Source organism: Chelmon rostratus, chromosome 21 (genome assembly GCF_017976325.1).
Source record: "Chelmon rostratus isolate fCheRos1 chromosome 21, fCheRos1.pri, whole genome shotgun sequence".
NCBI classification, from domain to species: domain Eukaryota; kingdom Metazoa; phylum Chordata; class Actinopteri; order Chaetodontiformes; family Chaetodontidae; genus Chelmon; species Chelmon rostratus.
Window position 1 is genome coordinate 19,456,964 of NC_055678.1, and position 18,216 is coordinate 19,475,179.

The 18,216-nt window shown below is 43.2% G+C and overlaps 3 protein-coding genes and 1 non-coding gene across 6 annotated transcripts; all 4 read right to left on the minus strand.

Annotated features, from left to right (window-relative positions):
* Positions 1-1,539: 1,539 nt before the first annotated feature.
* LOC121625325 (transmembrane protein 238-like) lies at positions 1,540-2,004 on the minus strand. The gene has a single exon (XM_041963408.1). The coding sequence runs from the start codon at positions 2,002-2,004 to the stop codon at positions 1,540-1,542; it is 465 nt and encodes a 154-aa protein (XP_041819342.1).
* Positions 2,005-3,918: 1,914 nt separating this feature from the next.
* On the minus strand, positions 3,919-7,231 carry rsl1d1 (ribosomal L1 domain containing 1). The gene is made up of 9 exons (XM_041963145.1): positions 7,172-7,231; positions 6,751-6,890; positions 6,513-6,651; positions 6,150-6,298; positions 5,430-5,531; positions 4,980-5,073; positions 4,593-4,724; positions 4,347-4,511; positions 3,919-4,209 (listed from the first exon to the last, which is right to left on the minus strand). The coding sequence occupies exons 1-9, from the start codon at positions 7,208-7,210 to the stop codon at positions 4,069-4,071; spliced, it is 1,101 nt and encodes a 366-aa protein (XP_041819079.1). The 5' UTR covers positions 7,211-7,231; the 3' UTR covers positions 3,919-4,068.
* On the minus strand, positions 5,182-5,313 carry LOC121625400. Its single transcript, XR_006007907.1, has one exon. It is a non-coding gene; the product is annotated as a small nucleolar RNA SNORA55 (small nucleolar RNA).
* Positions 7,232-7,681: 450 nt separating the features above from the next.
* gspt1 (G1 to S phase transition 1) lies at positions 7,682-17,639 on the minus strand. 3 transcript variants are annotated; one of them, XM_041962360.1, is made up of 14 exons: positions 17,252-17,639; positions 16,869-16,952; positions 14,533-14,799; positions 14,405-14,438; positions 13,968-14,045; positions 13,492-13,672; positions 13,033-13,187; positions 12,614-12,754; positions 11,531-11,624; positions 9,713-9,793; positions 9,313-9,486; positions 8,892-8,981; positions 8,617-8,785; positions 7,682-8,420 (listed from the first exon to the last, which is right to left on the minus strand). In XM_041962360.1, the coding sequence occupies exons 1-14, from the start codon at positions 17,445-17,447 to the stop codon at positions 8,368-8,370; spliced, it is 1,797 nt and encodes a 598-aa protein (XP_041818294.1). In that variant the 5' UTR covers positions 17,448-17,639; the 3' UTR covers positions 7,682-8,367. The 3 variants fall into 3 exon arrangements, with proteins under 3 accessions (XP_041818294.1, XP_041818295.1, XP_041818296.1); XM_041962361.1 differs by having other exon boundaries at positions 7,683-8,420; positions 16,908-16,952; XM_041962362.1 differs by having other exon boundaries at positions 7,683-8,420; positions 14,939-16,952; positions 17,252-17,316.
* Positions 17,640-18,216: the final 577 nt, after the last annotated feature.

Sequence of the window (18,216 nt, forward strand, 5' to 3'; positions counted from 1 at the left end):
TCTGTAAGGTCCTCCATTCCTTGCAGTCTTGCAGTAAGTGTGCTGTGAGGAGAGGATTTGAGGGGAACGGGAAGCAGCAGAGGACAGACTATCAAAGCAAAACCAGCAGAACAAATCAGTCTGTCTTTGAGAACAGCCATGAAGCTCTTCCCTTACAACTAAACCACTGAGTTACGGGTATCACATGGCCCGATCAGTGCTAATCAGATGACCTGATAGGTTCACCACAGTCTGCTGAAATCTGCACTCTGATCAGTCTATGCATAATGTGTGTGCAGCAGTTTTGTTAGATACTGTCAGACCAGAACGTGTTAGCAACAGTGCATGGATAGAGAGTGAGATGAGAGGTTTTAGTGAATTCAGGACATTTATTGCATAAAGGGATTTGGCATCATGACTATGAACCAGCCTTTAAACCAACATATATGGAGATGCATTTTCAGAAAATATAATTGAACAGTTAAAAGAAATAAAATGTTTGAAAAACTTCATGAATCAGAATATTTTACAGCTGCTTTGGTTTGTTAGTCCAATACCTCCTGGATGATATGGTGTTGTCATGGTTTCAAACACAAACATCTCCAGTATAATTTTTTATGATCCAGAAGCGTAGCAACTTTATTTAACAACAATGATTAAATTGAAGGAGTGTTTTTAATCAAACACTTAAAAATCCCTTCATTAAAGATTAGCTTCTCTTTTTGGTTACTTCCCTTTGATACACACTGGTGTGTGCACACGTTGTGACTGAAAAACATTTTTCAATACATTCGACACAGACAAGCCCGTAGCGAGACTTGAAACTGGAGACAGGTGGAGTCAAGTCACCTGACAGATGACGGAGCTCGGAGCTTTCTTGTGCTTACAGAAGCACCAGATGTTAGTTCTGTGTGAATGAGGAGGGAGTTCAGTTTTTACATTTCTAATAGAAAGTATTTATTAGAATAAAATCCAAACATCCTTTAAATTACTGGCATGGTTAGGTTTACTTTATCTGTCAGACGGGTGACACTAGAAGACATTGTAAAGTTTAAATTTACCTTTATGCATCAAATAAATAAGTAACTGTGCAACTTATCTGTCTCGTTGCATTTGGTTGATTACTACAAAGGTCCTTATACAAAAAAAACAAAACAAAAAAAACGCAGCTATATTGTTGTGGTCATCAGAGCAAATCTGTCATTACACCTTTTATATTTCTGTTTACAGTCACCACATCCTTACTCTGCACAATCTGTGAATTAACCAAACATGACTGATAACAAACGAGTGACGGATGGGAAGTCTGTGGTCTGTAGTCAGAGCCAGCACTTTGTTATAGTGTGCAAAGTTTATATCTTATCAGCTAGATAAGAACATGTGGACCTTATCTACTGTTGATGAGACTTCAGAGTTGTCTAATCATTACCAGCACATGTAAGCAGAGCAGAGCATACACAAAATCCCTTTGAACAGAATAAACTGACGAGCAAAGGAAGCAAATATAAAGATCCAAGTTCAGTGTCTCTGAGCGTCATTGACCGTCTGTGGTGGTTTAGTTCACAATGACAATGACTCTCTCACTAGTTCCTTCGACGAGGAGCTGATGGTGGTATCATAGATGGTGGAGAGCGACACATCCGCACCGTTGTTTGCAGATCTGTTGCTGCCTGCGTGGCCCTCCCTGACGGACCGGCCAGTCTTTCTGAAAGAGTTCCCGATCCTGCTGGAGAGGCGGTTAGACATGCGCCTCACCGCCTGGCTGAGTCTGCGGTTCCTCAGCTTGATCAGGCCCACGTCGTCCTCCAGCTCCTCGGGTGGCACGTCGATGTTCCCGGAGTACCAGAACACCCACCAGATCAGGCTGAGGAAGATGATGATAGCCCCCGCGTAGATAAACAAGTCGTGGATGACCAGGCCTCCAAACACCCCCACCATCATGATGAAGACGCCGAGTATGTCGTGGGCCACTGCGAACCAGAATGAGCACTTGCAGCGGCCGACTCCTCCATACCTTCTCTCCATGACTGGCTCCACCTGTACAGATATAGACATGGTCGCAGTGGAGATCCTCCGAACCAGAAACAGTCCGTCTTTTCCCAGAGTCAATCCAGATGTGGAGAAAGCAACAGGTGCTGACAGCTGATGGACCGGACAGCGAAGTGTAATCCTCGCCGTCTGACATAAACACATGAAACGACCTGTGCTGGTCAAAGTACAATGTACACAAGCAGTTATCAGCAACAACCACACCAGCTCTGTGGCTGTGCTGGATGCTTCAAAGGAAGCAGTTGCGTAATCACTGACAGAAATAGTGTTTCCACTTTCACATTTTAGGGTCATTTCCATCCTCAATTCAAGCCCCCTGGCTGTACCGTTTCCTCCTCTGCTTCTCTTTCAGTATGGGGATCCACACCAGCCCCATCACCACAAACATCAGCCCTATGGACAGGCAGGCCGAGGCCACAGAGCGGGACGCTTCAGTCACCCCCAGTGACCGGAGCAGCAAGAGGAGTCCGCCTGCAGCAGACATCAGAGATCCCATCACTATCACTGTGATGGGTTTGTGGAGGTATGCCCAGCCTGGCGCCACTGCAGCGCCGGTGTGAGGGTCTGGACACAGGCTTTGACTCCCAGAGTCATCTGGAAATGAAGTTTCTCCAATTGCTTCCATGACTGCTCTGCAGAAAAATCACCTGTTACCGCTTTGTTCCTCCCCTCTGAGAACCTTTAACACATGAATAATGGAAACGCCAGCCTCTGAACATCCACAGCTCCCCAACTTTCTCCTTTCTCTCCGTCTTGAGCCGTCCGCTCTGCTCAGCCGCTCCCTGCCGAAATCAATGCAACCACCTCCCAACAGTCATATGAAGGAGTTATATCATCTGTATGATCAGTAAGAGAGTGTCTGCGTGATGCATCTCTCATTCTGCTGCCCAGTAACCCGTGAACACTGTAATTCCAGATGGCCCACCACACCCACACAGCAGAGGGAGGGCTTGGATGAATAGACAGACCCAGCCCACCTGTTGACAACAATATCATCACCACTGATTGGCTTAGTGGTTGTCTTGTTCGTCCAAAACAAATATACTGTCTATTGAAATGTAGAAAAATGTCTATTTCAATATCACAGATCGGCTTACGTGTAGAATGTGTGTTTGGCATCTTCAATACAAAAAACATAGGGGTGTTGTGACGTAGCAAAGCCTCATAGGGGATATAATTGACCCCTTGTAGTATTATTGCACGCGAGCAGCAGCTGTACAAGCCTGAGTATAATCTCGTTGACAATAGACATGTCATCTGATACAGCTGGCAGCTATACATGCACAGCTCTGATGGCTAAACAGTTCTCAAGGCTAATGCGCTTCAGATGTTAAAGCGCAAATAAAGTATATGAAAACAGTATTCTGGAAAGCCTGATGGTAAAGCTCTTAGAATAAGCACTGCAGGCTTTAAAGCAAGTGTGATAGATGTAGAAGTGCAGTTGATTGAAGTGTAGAAAAAATAAAGAAAAATAAAACTTCAATTTTTTAGTCACTACAGCTAAAAACACCATAACTGTCTATTTAGGTACAATGAAGTCATTCTATAATGTCATGATGAAGAAATTCATTCTTAGAGCATCTAAAACCCACCGGGTGTTACTTTAACTTTGCTTCAAATTATTTAATACATCCCTATTATCAGTTAATTCTGAATAGAAACTGAGACCCGTCTGACTAAAAGAGCAGGGGGTCATGATAAAGGTTTAAGAAATATTTTCTTTTGTTCAAATCATACACGAGTTCCATGCAAAATTTCAAAAAGTGACCAAATCAGTATACGAGTCACCATTTTCACTATGCATGAATAGTTACTGGCCAAGCCATTAAAAGCCTTGTATAGATTTACTGTATGTATATGTAGAGAACACAATAAAGCCAAAGATAGTTTCAAATAACAACTTTTATAATCTGCTTCATTTAAGTAAAACAAGAAACAACAGACTGAATATATTGACCATTCTGTGGACAATCAAGTCCTGTGTACTGTGTAAAATGTCCATGGTGAGAAGGGTAGTGTGCAAAGACGCTCTGCCGAGAATCATTTCACTTTAGGCACTTTTCGTTTTACTTTGGAGTCAGTCTTGCCAGCATTCTTCGTCCGTTTGCTTGGTGTTTGTTTCTCCTTCTTCGCTACAGAAGATTTGGGTGCTTTCTCCAGCTGCTTCTTTTTTGATGGCTTCTACATGAAAGAAAGGCAATGAGGGTCTGCAGCTCACTCAAATAAGACACAGTAGTGCCTGATTTCTTCCAAAATGTCACCTGAAATATTTAAATTAGTTCAGGTATTTAAATCTAGCAGCTGTGAGTAGTACTGACCTCCAGTTTAGGCTTTTTCCTAGGTGTTGCTATGGGAACCAGCTGTGGGATTTCTTCATCCTCTTCTTCCTCCTCCACCTTTTTCTCCTCTCCTTTTACAGCGGTATCTGTTTGTTTTATGTCCTCCGTCTTGTTCTCCTTTGCCTTTTTTTTGGCTGCAGCTCCCTGAAAACACACAAGCTATTATTTTACACATGAATCTGGCTCCGACACAAGACGAACATTCAGGCACAAACTTGTTCTCACCGCTTTCTTGGGAGTCTGAGCATGTTTCTCTGCGTCCTCCAGTACAGCAAGGTGGTTCAGGTCTGAGGTGTAGATGGGCAGGGCCACTGACGTCTGACTCTTTATGTGGATGAGCTTCATCACTGGTCCTTTCTGTAAACAGTAATGCAAATATAATACAGACTCAGGGAAAATGGAAATGGTTATTTTGTTGGAGTTTGGGATGGCTAAAAGTTAAAATTGCTCACAGCTCAACAAGAACTGTTAAAAAAGCACTAATTCTATGGAGCAGCAGTACAAGTACAAAATGGACAAAACCATTATAGTGCATTAATGATCTGTGGTGATTTGGTCAAACTCACTGAAACAACCGAAACACAAGACAACTCTCTTGGCAGCTACACTCACCATACGTAGTTTGGCCACCACTGTTTGGACAGCAGCCTCGATGTTTTCTGTCACCTCATCTGCAGTCATGCCGGAGTGGGCAACACGTGCCATGCTACAACACAGGCCAATCACGTGAGACAGAGGCAACACAGCAGACGGCATCAGTGCAAGGAATACAAAAGCAAGTATTTTTGTATTTCTGTGAACATGACATTAGACAGTGTGTATCAAAGTTGTAGAGACAGGCTCCACAGGAAGAGGAGGTCCATCTGGATTTACATTGAATCTCTATAGCACCAGCTACTGCCCGTATCAAACACTTAACAGAATCGACAGGGTTGCTGAGAGGTGCTGTTCATTTTACCACAAGACACAAAAACATTCTCAAATTGTTTTGTTGTGGTTTCACCGAACGCTGAATAAAGCAGATTTTATTGGGAACATAAAGAGTACAAGAGTGAATCTCACCAGCAGCAGCCCTTGTTGGTGATCTTCAAGCTGGTGCCCTGGATGACACGCTGGATGTCTCTGGCCAGATGTTTGCTCTGCAGGTTCACAGAGAGTGGCTCTCTGGTAGAGACAGAAACAGGGTAAGAAGGCATCTACTGCAACCACAGAACCACCCAATACAAAGAAGCACAAAAGAAAGATATGAGGACATAAATATGCAGATTTGTAGAAAAAAACCCCACATAGTTTGGCACTAAATGTGTGAGGGTTTTTTTTTGCTCCATTTTCTGATTTAGAGCCGACTTTGTAGAATACAAGTTAATCTAACTTTTCAAATCCAATGCCTATTTTCCCCTCACAGAGAATATACTACACCAGCTGCCTTTTCAAAGAGTGAGGAAGACAGCAATCCCACTGACACATAAATCTGGCATGTAAAAGTCCAAACTCTCAAGTATTACAGCTCTTCGCCTTTTAGTCCTAGTTTCTGACAACACTAGCCATTTTGCATCAATACTAACGCTCCAGATATTAGCACTGTCATAGTAACAGAAGAAAAATACAATTTTACTGTCACCCCCATAGACTGCAATTGTATGTAAGGCACGTAAAAAAAAAAGAAGAAAACTTGGACTTTTATCATCCAACTGTTGCAGAGCAAAATTTGCTGTGATATTGTGCTGGAGATATTAAGGGGTTGAAGGCAAAAACTCTGACAGCACCAGGGAAAGTTCTTACTTTTTTCTCTGGTAGAAATGTTTTCCGAGGTGAGACGGCAGCAGGCGGCGGACACGGTCATCAGCAAGGAACATGTCAAAGTTCCCCAGGAGACGTCGCTTGGCTTCATATGGTTTGTACTCCGTCCTCAGGACCTTGTAAGGGATGATCTGCTCCAGAAAGAGAGACACATTGTAACTACCGTTGGCATCATGAAGACCAAAAACTGTGTTCGCTGGTAAAACAGGTTTGATTTGTAGGATTTAAGAAATGCCAGCCACTGTGGCTAGTCAACCAACTTTGCTATGTACATAATATTTGTTATATTCCATTGTACATTTAACCATGCTGATCTGTACGTTTGCTGTAAGGACTGGTAGATACCTCTGTGATATTTTTGACCCCCTTCACCTCCAGCAGCTTCTTGTAAAACCTCTGGGTCTGTTCTGGGGTCATTTTGGGCTCATCTCTGGTGAAGAGGCAAACCTCGTCTGTGTCAGGCCGCTGGCCATGGGGCAAGGGACTGAGGGCGGAATGAAACGTCAGTGTCAACAACAACCGTTACAGCAGAACTACTGGTCAGGCGTGAAAGTAGCTTTATGTTGCCGTATGGAGGACTCACATGCGGATGGTCTGTGCCTCTCTGGGGATCTTCCACAGGGTGAAGAGCAGGCTGATCTGCTGAGTGTCGTCCAGGAACAGGGAGTCACTGGTCGACTTGGTTTTCAGGAAAGCCTGCAAGGCTTGGACGGCCTTTTTCACCTGAAGAACATTAACTCAAAAGTTATAAAGATTTATAGATACCCACCGACAAGTTGCAATTTCCTTCCATTGTTCTAGGGCTTAAAACTTATCACCGTGCCACTGTGAATTAGCTTCGTAGCTAAACCAGTTAGCAGGCAAACAAGCTAGCTAATATTGACTTTCTTATTCCCGCTATCGCTTCATAAGGACATAATTTGCTTCAGCCATGAAAACTTCTATTAACTGACATACTATTTATAAAGAGTGGAAATATATTGCAGCAAAAAGGCAGTTTTTACCTGTACCCGGTCCAACACAGCTTCCTTTTCCTCAGCCATGCTGTCTGCTTCACGTGCGGTCTACAGTTACGCATGCGCACTTGGTATTGTCTACGTCACATACAAAACAAACTTTATTTGTACAGCATCGTTGAACATTCACTAAATAAAAATCGTCTCCCGACATGAAATTAAGTTAAAATGATGGATACATATATTATAGTCTTAATAATAAAGTATCTGCACTGAAAAATCAATACTTACAATAATTCAAGTATTTAATGATGTAAATTACAAATGTAGGGCAGCCCAAAAGGGTAAAAATGATCAGCTTTTTAGTCAGATTTTTTTTCAGTTGACAAAGTCAGCAATACATCCAATTATACAAATATTCACATGTTTAAATCAACAAAGAATAGATGCAGGCATATTTGGATGCTATAGATATTCGACAGGAAATGCCAGGATTTGGTAATGGTACAAATACAATGGATAGTGAATTGCCCATTCCAAATGACAACATTTATTAAAAGAAAAACAAACACACTTTGTTTTGCAGCTTGATCATTTATTTTCAGCTTAGGTTATGTAACAGCTGTGTGTCTGTCTGTTTGTGTGAGTGTGTTTATCCATGGTTCATCAGAGTAGTAGGTGAGCCCAATTAAACCATCTCATGTGGAGAGAGACCAAACTAAAAATTTTGGTACAGCAATCCTTAAAACCAAATAACTGTCCATTGGATTCTTAATCCCACTCTTAAAAGGGGAGATGTACTTTGCAAATTATAATTACAGGATAACTCTGGTCTTTTGCAGGATATGAAACTTTCCGTAGTTTTTGTTTTTCTTCCCCAATCTAAATAACACTGCATCCATCTCCATTCTAAAAACAAATGGCGCGGCCAGCCAACAGCGCGGTTAGCCGTGGGAGTACAGAAGGGGGACATGTAGCTACATTAGTGGCATAGCTGAGCTCTCAATATGAGAAAGCTGACACACTGGACTTGGTCTCTCACTTCATATTGTTCATCATAAAAACTGATTCAGTCTTGTTTTCTTCATTTGACGCGTTTTTATTCTCATTCTTTCCTCCTTGTCTTTTTTCTCCTCTTCAGCATAGTTGTGTGTAAAGAGAGAGTAGCTGTTTGGGTCGGCTCTAGCAGCGTTTCTCCTCTGGTAACGAGTGGAAGAACTCCATGCATGCTGCCACTGTTGCATTTAGTCCTTTTCTGGCACCAGCTTCAGCACTTTGCCGATAGCAATAGTTTTCCCTGGGGAGGAGTGTACAAGGAGAAGTGAGGGACAAAAAGGCCATTCAAGATTTTTATTTGTATCTTTGGAAAAATGGGACAGAGATGCTCGAAGGCAAGTCAATTCAATTTATTATCTCTGCTGTAACATCTGTGTCTGTAAGCAAGCTGTGTAAGATCTATTAGCGAAAGTCTCCGTCAAATACAGAGGCCTCACCTTCGTCTCTCAGTGTGAATCGTCCCATCTGAGGGAAGTCTTTGAAGGTCTCTAAGCAGATGACTCCTGCTGCCCGCAGCCGGGCGATACACACCTGGTCCTGCTTGACAAAACGTGGTCGAGTTTTGCTTTTCTCTCCCGTCTTCTTGTCCACCAGACAGATTAAGGCCTGCAGACGGATTTTTAAGAGATGAACCACAGTCCAGCAGGCCACCCAGAGACTAATTCTTGTTGAACAAATACAATAAATAGTAAAAAACAAAACAGTAGCTTACTGTGATTTGCACTTCTTCAATGCAGGTGTGGATGTGAAGGACTGCATTGTAACCAGGACAAATGATTGATTTGTGCTCAATGATGACGATCTGAAATAAAAGGAGCAAATGAGCAACATGCAAAGTTCAGAGAGGTCTTTTAGAAAGACATCCCTTCAGTTGATAATACATACACATGTATATGGTATATAAAAAGTAAGGTATTTAAACAGATCAGAGTTTATAGATTAGTTCATTATTAATTCAATAGACTAAATACAGGAGTGTGTGGTGGAGGGTTTATCTCTTAGCATCAAATAGAATAAATAAGAGCTAACCAAGCTTGTACCTTAAACCTGAAGTGTTTGTGGAAGTCAGATGCACTGTACAATGAGGCCACTGATGGAAGCATGCGGTGACTTTGGTCGTCTCTTGTCATTACCTGAGCGTCGAAGGTGCGACCGGAGTGGCAGAGGTTGTCAGGGCTACAGAGGATAAAACCAGGGAGGATCTCTTCTTCCTCGATGCCCTTCAGCCTCAGCTTCAGATTCTCTCCAGGACCCGCGTCGTCTGTCTCCACATCGTCGCTCAGCAGGCTCAATACTTCCACTGTGTGCTGCAACACACACACGTGTACATATTTTAAATAAATGCTCTAAATAAAAGCATCATTGCTGTACTGAAACAGGATGCATGGCTGGTGTTACAACTGAAGCTAAATCCCTTTGGTTACAAAATCTGCTTTCCATCTAGGCTGCAGAACGAGGCCTTGAAGTTATTTCTAGTACAGGGTTTACTGGTCCCTTGTGAGAAGGAGCAAAGTCATACAAAAGAGATCTCACCCTGTTTGGCATCATGACCAGCTGCTGGGCTTTGCTGATGGATCCAGACTCCAGCTTCCCGAGGATAACTGTGCCCATGTCCTGCACACACACACACACGCACGCACGCACGCACGCACGCACGCACGCACGCACGCACGCACGCACGCACGCACACACACACACACACACACACACACACACACGTTGAGGAGGATCAGAGCAATTCAGTGTTTGCAGTAACCTTTGATGCATATTAATCAGTACTTTTATAGTAAATGAGTAAATGACTAATTTGCTAATCAAAGAGTCATGTTGCGTGAAACATTTTTTCCAATGTGATGAATGTGACAAGACTGAGTGACAAGTTCTGTGACTGTGGATCAACTAGCCAGAGACTCTCCAAATATAAGAAAAATCTGCCAACCAGCACCATCGCCTACCAAGCAGCTGAAGTTCATTTATTATCATGCCAGTTTCTAGTCTTTGTGCTAAGCTAAGTGAACAAGCTGCTGGAAGTAGCTTCATATAGAACTGACAGATATGAAAAGGGTATCAATCTCAGCAAAGAAAGCAAAAAAAGTTAGTTTATCAAAATGTCGGTTCCACAAACACTGCGTTCAGTTAAGCACACTGACTGTCAGTTGGATGATGCGAGTGTACATTCTGAAATTATTCAACTAAGTATTTTACAGTCATTTTCCATTAATACTTGATCATTGTCAAATTCCCTAATCTAAACATGGACGTAGTCTCCTAGTGACGTCACCCAGATTTTTGAAGAGCCACTGTAGAGCTCAGTGACACCGGCTCTTGTGTCAATCTCATCAAAAATGGGCAAAGAGGTGGAGCGTGGGTGGAGCTGAGGCGGGCCGAATGACGCCTGGTTGCTGACACCTCACAGCTAGCAGCCACTGAAAGAGGCCATGCCCATAATTATGCATAACTTTAAGCTTTAATAGAATTGAAACGAGTGAGTTTGATAAAACCTCACGGTTGTACGGTTGTTATAAATGGGAAAATAAGATATAGAGACCGAACTGTTTTTCATAACAGGCTGTAAACATGTTTATTTCACCTGTAACATTTTAATCTATGGGGATTGACTCACTTTTGGAGCGAGCCTCAAGTGGCCATTCCAGGAATTGCTTTTTTTTTTGGCAGTTTTTGGCACTTGGGCATTGGTTTCATTTTTCAGCTCTGGCGGTTGCTGCTTGGTTAATTCAAAATAAAACAATTAGAATTGTTTTATCCACAGTTGTGTGGATCTGCAGACAGCTGTATGGAAGGCCTGGCTGGGATATTAGTATGCAGCACCCAGTTAACTGAACCATAATCCCCTTACATCAGGAGAACGTTGACCACTACATAAGGCTCTTATGCAATCACAGCGAGAGAAGACTATTTAAAAAACTTAAAGACAAGAGGATAAAGAGAAAAGATGACATGTGAAGAAAGGAGCGAGCCGATGATTCATGTAGGGACAACTGAGAGACATCCAAAATAACTCAATCCCACCAACACTTGTGTGTTGAGCTGCTTCCAACATCTAAACTAAGGCGAGTGCCAAGAAGCTCAATTATCTTAAAGAAGAATGACTATGTAGTGTGTGTGTAAGCATGCTGGTGTGTTCTTGGAAAACCATCCGCAAGTAAGGAGAATGACGAGCTGGAGAGGCCGCAAAAAAAAAAAAAAGGAAAGAAAAGCCAAGTAAACAAAAACGAGAAGAAATTTTACGCCCACTCATCCGCTGAGGACAGTGCAGCGGAGAAGACAAGCTGCAACAGATTCCTGCTTTTCTCTCTTCAGACAGAGAATCAACAGCCTCCAGCTGCTCACCTTGTACTTGTCTACGATAGGTAGTCTGACTGGTCCATCGCTGGATCTGGTGAAGTTTGGCAAACTGTCCAGATGGGCAATAAATGGCAAACCCCTGGTAAACAACAAAAAAAAGAACAGAAAGGGAAACTGTCCATCACCATGGTCAGAAAAATGTGCGCTTGCCTGCCATCAGTGGTTTGTGACAACCTATGAGTCTTATTTCAAAAGCATTCTGGCAGATTTCTTTATTAAACGTCTGATCAACCCGCAGCTGGGTGTACAGAAGATACTGCAGGCAGCATTAGGAGTAATCCAGACTCCACACAAACAACTGCATCAACCAAAACAAAACCTCCCAAAAAACAGAGGATGGAGAGAACAAATCTGCTCCATCATTTTCTGTGAGACTTGTGAGCTGAGTTCGCCAGTGAAGTTTGAGGTGTGTACAATATAAGCACAATCTTCTTCATGAAACCACGTGCACGAGTTACCAAGTTTCTCTTCACTAAGCCCAATGAACGAAAGCCTTACCTTCCACTCCTTAAATGTCTTCTATGAATATTTATATATGTGTTTCATACTCTGAGCAACAACAAGGTCAGACATGAGGCATGTTGTCGTGTTTGGTGGCCTCATTCTACATAATCACCAAAAACAATAAGTGGTGGCAACATGTTCAGGAAGCAGCCTCTACAGGATAGAGCTGCAGCCTTTCAGGGGAACATAAACGTCCCATTATAAAGGCAGATGCTGAGAAGGGCAATACTGTGAATCAACACAGTGTCACTGCCACTAATGTGCAACCAAGACACACCAGAGGGAAACATTAGTACAAACTGTGCCAGAAAATAATGCTGATGTAGGATTAATGGAACAGAAACTGTTGGCAGGTGAAGCAGGTGACTGTACTGAAGTACAAATTCAAGCAAACACTACACTACCAAGACACGAGGACTTCTATGACCTAACTGCTGTGTCCAGCCAGTGGTAAATAAAGGCTTGAGGGGTTGACTGTACATCCAGTCAGAGCATATAAAATTCTCCCTCCTTATATACTTCATGCTGCACTACCATGGAAACCCATTCACAGAGCGCACTTACGTGTACCAGGGGCATTCGGGTACGGGGTCCTTGAGGTTGGCACCTGTGAGTCCGGAGCAAGGCATAAAGTGGATGTCCTTCTTGGGGTTGAATCCCACCTTCTTTAGAAATGGCACAAGCTTCTCCTTGCACTCTTCATACCTGCAGGACAGCAGTGAAAAACATGAAATGTGTAACAGCAATGATTTTTAAGACGGAGCAGTCACATGGGACCCATAAAAGAACATTTGTTGTGAACATCTGAATACAACAGAAGGCCAATTACTACTGCTGATAATTCACTGACAGACAATATTTTGGTACCAATCTGCTGCACCTTTACAATCGACTATTTAAACACTAAAAGAAATGTGTGGAAGTGACACTGACGCAGCATTAAAGCCCACATAAGCACATCACATCTAGCAGTCCCTGCTCACCTCTCTAGGCTCCAGTTGACAGTGGGGTCGTCCATCTTGTTGATCAGAACAATGAGATGCTTGACTCCTGCTGTTTTAGCCAGCATGGCGTGCTCCCGCGTCTGTCCACCCTTCTCAAAGCCGGTCTCAAACTCCCCCTTCCTCGCTGAAATCACCTGATACAAACCAATAAAGGGAGGCGGGAGTCATTCCACTGTTTAGCGACAAAGCTTTGGAGAAATCGCCGCCTTCTTTAAATAAATTCTGTGAATGTATTTATAAGATATGTATAATGAAGATGGCCTGTGGAAAATGATGCAGAGGTGGTGTGAGACGTTTTCATGGATGTTTATATGTATTTTTTCCTGCTGTGAAACGTCTGACCGGTGGAATCATAAAAAAAAAAACGTGTCAGTGCAGGATTGAATCTCTGTGTGTCTGCGGTTGAGGGCTAGTTGGCGTCATGGTCGTCCATCTCACCAGAACCGCCAGGTCGGCTTGTGACGCTCCACCGATCATGTTGGGGACGAAGCTCTTGTGACCGGGGGCGTCCAGGATGGTGAAATGTTTTTTCTCAGTCTCAAAGTAAGCTCTCCCGACCTCGACCGTCTTCCCCTTGTCTCTCTCCTCCTGGTTTGTGTCCAGAGCCCACGACAGATACCTGCAACAAGCATGTTTATCTACTCATTTATGTTTCATAAGACTGTGTTATGGGCACTTACATCTTGTAATCAAAAACCATTGAAATATCTGCATCGGTGATTAGCTGCAGAGTGAAAAACAAACATGCAAATGAAAGCTGTTTTTAGACCCAGGAAAATAAAGAAAGAAACAAAAGAGAAATGTCAGGAGAGCGCTCCGAGAGAGAAAACACACCAGCCATCAGCTGTTGTGGAGAACGACTCATTTGCTGTTAAACAAGTCGGACTGTCAGACACCACACAAGCCATTCTCACCATGTCTCCCTGTTCTTTTCTTTCGCTTCCCTTTCGTATTTCTCCAGGGTTCGCTTGTCAACCATTCCGGTTAAGTACCTAGCAAGGAGAACACACAGAAAGGGAAAGTTGACAAAGCAGCTGGACACTCGAGCTCAAACTGAAGAACACCTTTGCGTAAGAGGCAACCTGTTGCACCGCAGCTGGCTTGTTCTTTCTGAGCAATGCGACTGTTACAGATGATGCAATACAGCGCACATACGTGTTTTTCTGCCAACAGTAAACCCAATTTTTTTTTTTGTTTTTCACTTTCTGGGTTTGAGCTGGTTTAAGCTCAACTAGAAGGCACATAAAGTCACGTTTAAGAGATGTGTAATTACTTCATATTTCACACACATATTTTTATCCTTTGTGCACTGTGATCAGCCAACACACAAGATGGAAAATGCATCACTCACATGATCTGTCCTCCAATAGTTGATTTACCAGCATCTGTCAGACACAAACAGGCACAAACATAATGAGTAAAACTTTCTATAATCATCTTAGAGAAAATGATCTTCACACGCATGCAAATGAGACGCACCCACGTGACCGATGAACACCACGTTGACGTGCTCTTTCTTGGGCGCATCCGGCAGTGCCGGAGCCACTTTGGGCAAGGGCATCTCCTCCTCTTCCTCCTCCATCATCTCCTCATCCTCCTTCCTCCTGGCGCCCTCTTCGCAGGCTCCTCCTGACCCCAGGTCCTCCTCTCCTCCACCTCCTCCTCCTCCCCCCGGCTCCTCCTTCTGCTCCCACGTCTCTTCCTCTGTGGTCATGTCTGCCTCTGTGCTTCCATTCTCCACTGGAGCTGGAACCATAGACATTTACTCCACCTGTTATTTCTCTGTAATGTCTGGACGCTACAGACAACCCACAGCTTGGAGGGAGGAGCAGCTTTTCCATGATATAACAGGCTTTTTGGCTAGAATGAAAACCTGCAGACTCACCACGATTCCTTCATCACGAGTCCTGATTGATTCTGAATCCTGGACTTCATTCAAGCGTCGACATTTCTGCCAGTTTTATGTTTATACCAAACTTAAATCCTTTTACCACATTTGCACAGAAATTTGGAATGAGATCCCCTCTTGCACACTTCAAACAGACACGGAAACAATTCTTCAAAGACAGAAATGTACTGAGTGAAGTCCTCTTGTTCCTACATTATTATTATATCCTACACCACTATTTTTTGTGTATTTCTTATATATTATAGTTCTTTCGTGTATGATTATTGGGAATTATTGTGTCTAATACTGGTCTCGTTAAGTCATGCTATTCTATTGTAATTTTATCTTGATTCTAGGGATTGTGCCGTAAAACTGCCTTCACCAGTTTTTATCAACTATAACTTCAATGTCCAACCTGTCCAATATATGGCTGCAACTAACGATTACTTATTTAATCTGCCAAGTACTTCGTTGATTAATCGTTAGCTGTTTGATCTATAATATCTCAGAAAATGGGAAATCTGAGAATTTTGAACATTTTTTTCCTAAAACACGACTCAAACAAATAAATCAATTACCAAAATAGCTGGCAATTAATTTAACAGTTAGGGAACTAATCAATAAATTAATGCCGCTCTAGATAAATGCTTTTGCAGTCACAGCAGCTGCCCAATCCCCCCTAGCATGGATATTTCTTGCACTTAACAGAAAAACAAATCCACACTGCTTGCACATGACAGGTATTCTGATTTGCAGGTGCACCAACCACTGCTGGAACCTACATGTGTAATATGTGTCGTATGAAGACCTCGAGGATAGCACATGCTCGTAAAACTCAATTACCTTGGCAGATGATCAAAAAACAGCTTCAAGGCTTCACTGTGTGTGTTCTGCTGTTCATCGTTCATTAGTCTCGTTCACTCGTTAAAAACACAATCAAGGCAATGTTCTGCCGAGCAAACAAATCCAACATACAAACCACAAAAACCTGAAACACGTGTTCAGTGAAATCTGCTGAGCCGGGCAGAAGAAGCGTCTCCCCATGACAACACACAAATAAGCCTCCCATTTCCGTAACTATGAAATTATGCAGGCCAGCAGTCATGTACAATGCATATTTTCTTCTCAGCCCTCTCAGTTTAGAATCAGCCTGTGAGAGATTGCTGCTGGAAAGTCAGACAGCCATCCGTGCCTTGACTTTGTCAACAGTCTTGTTGTGCTGTGATTAGCATTTGTGTTTCAGAAATGTTCAGAGCAATTTGAAGAGGCACGCATTAGAACGAGCATCTTCATGAATATGTAGTCTGCAGGAAATGTGGAGAGGAAATGTTTCCTCAGGCAATACTCACTGTCATGTCTTTTACATGCACTACATCTGATTATTCTGTTTTGCCTCCCCTTGTCACTCACTCTGTTACAGCTGCAGCGCTCAGCCATTCCATTAAAAACAAAAACACCACTGGTTCCCTGTAACTTGAGTAGAGGCACACGTCATCCAGGGTCAGGCCAAAAGTGTGAATGAATCAGACTCGGGCAAACTGAAACTAGTAAGCACAGAGTGGCTGCGGTTTTCTGGGGTAATCAAATACATTCCCATTGCTTTGACACACAGCTGGCCAGGGCCTTGGGCGTTCAGCACTCGAAACATATCACAGCCAATGGGATGTCTATTTCAGGCATGGTCAAGTGGGGTTGCATCATATCAAACGTAAGCCCATGCACATGGGTTCACCGATGCCAGCAATCCAAATATGGCTCAGTAAGTGAACCCACAAGCCAAAAGTGAGCATCCAGGCTTCCGTAGTCTGCATGTGGTTTGGACTGAGATTTCAAATCTGGCTGCAGGTAAATGTGCACACCTGAGCGTACAACCACACCTGTCTTGTGGTACCATCCTGCCTGACAGCCAGATTAGTCATTTAATAACCTGAACATGCAGTGGCTGCAGTACACCATGGTTGCATACCGACTGTTTCTGCCACCTCCATGCTGGCAACCGGATCAGGGGCACCTTTGAGGAGAGAAAACACAGCATGTCAAACTTCCACACATAATTATTAGCAAAGGATGGACACGTTTTACGGTTTGTCGCGGCTGTTACGGCGTTATAAATAAGCTTTTGCACTATTACAACACATGACTAACACCCAAGCCGACTTGTTGATTAGTTAGTGGAAATGCGATAACTGTGGCACTGGCTGGACTGAGCACAGCGAGTTGCAGTCAGGATGCTAACAGTTAACTTAGCTGGATTAGCAAGCAAGATAGCAAGTTAAGCTAACTTCCAGCCAGCTGTCTGGCAACACCTACCGTATGAAGCCGGCATTTCCACGGCGCTTGCTTGAAGGAAGCTCGGTACAAACACCGGGGCGTTAACGTTGGGGACAAACGGCTTGGCATTGACGTTGAGGGCGGCGAAGGCTGTCGGGAGCCCCGCCGCGGCAGCCGGGGCCTCGGCATCCTCCTCCAGCTCCCACGAATCCGGGGCTGTGTCTCTCGGGTCCATCGCTCCTTTTTCTAGAGTTGACAAGCTGTCCACTACCGGAGAAGGTGGCTGATTTTTACGGTTCTGTTAAAACGCGTTTAGTTGCTGGTGTGTTTTAAGACTCTTAGCAGCACGTTTAGTGAAGTTCCCATTGCTTTGTTAAGCCTTGCTTTGGCAAGCATATGGATCGCGTATTCGACGAGAAGTGGCGTACAGCCGCTGCACGTCCGGCAGGCGCCGCTAGAGGCCAGCACCGGGCTTCTGCTTGCTGTACCATCCTGCTACCACTAACTTCACTTTTCTCTTTATCCCTGCAGGTTATCTGAGCAGTGGTGAAAGAAGTATCCACGTCCTTTACTTAAGTAGAAATAGCAATACCTCACTGTGAAACATACTCCATTACAAGTCCTGCATTCAAAACCTTACTGAAGTAAAAGTATGTATTACCAGCAAAATGTACTTTAAGTATGAAAAGTAAAAGTACTCATTGTGCAACAGATGTTCCCTACCAGTGCTTTACTCTTATATCTGATGTTTGTGGATTAATATTACTGCTGCATTAATGTGTATGTTGCATTTTACTGCTGTATATATTTAAGATTGAACTCATTTTAGCTCCTTTATATACTGTTGGCTAGTTTGAATGTACAGCAGTTTAATGCATCATTTTCTATAAGATCGTATGTTTGTAAAGTCCTGTGAGAACCACTTATATTTAAAAAATCAACTTTTCATCAGATCAGAACAGAACAACATCTTTGTGACGATGTATTTTCCAGCTAATCTGAGA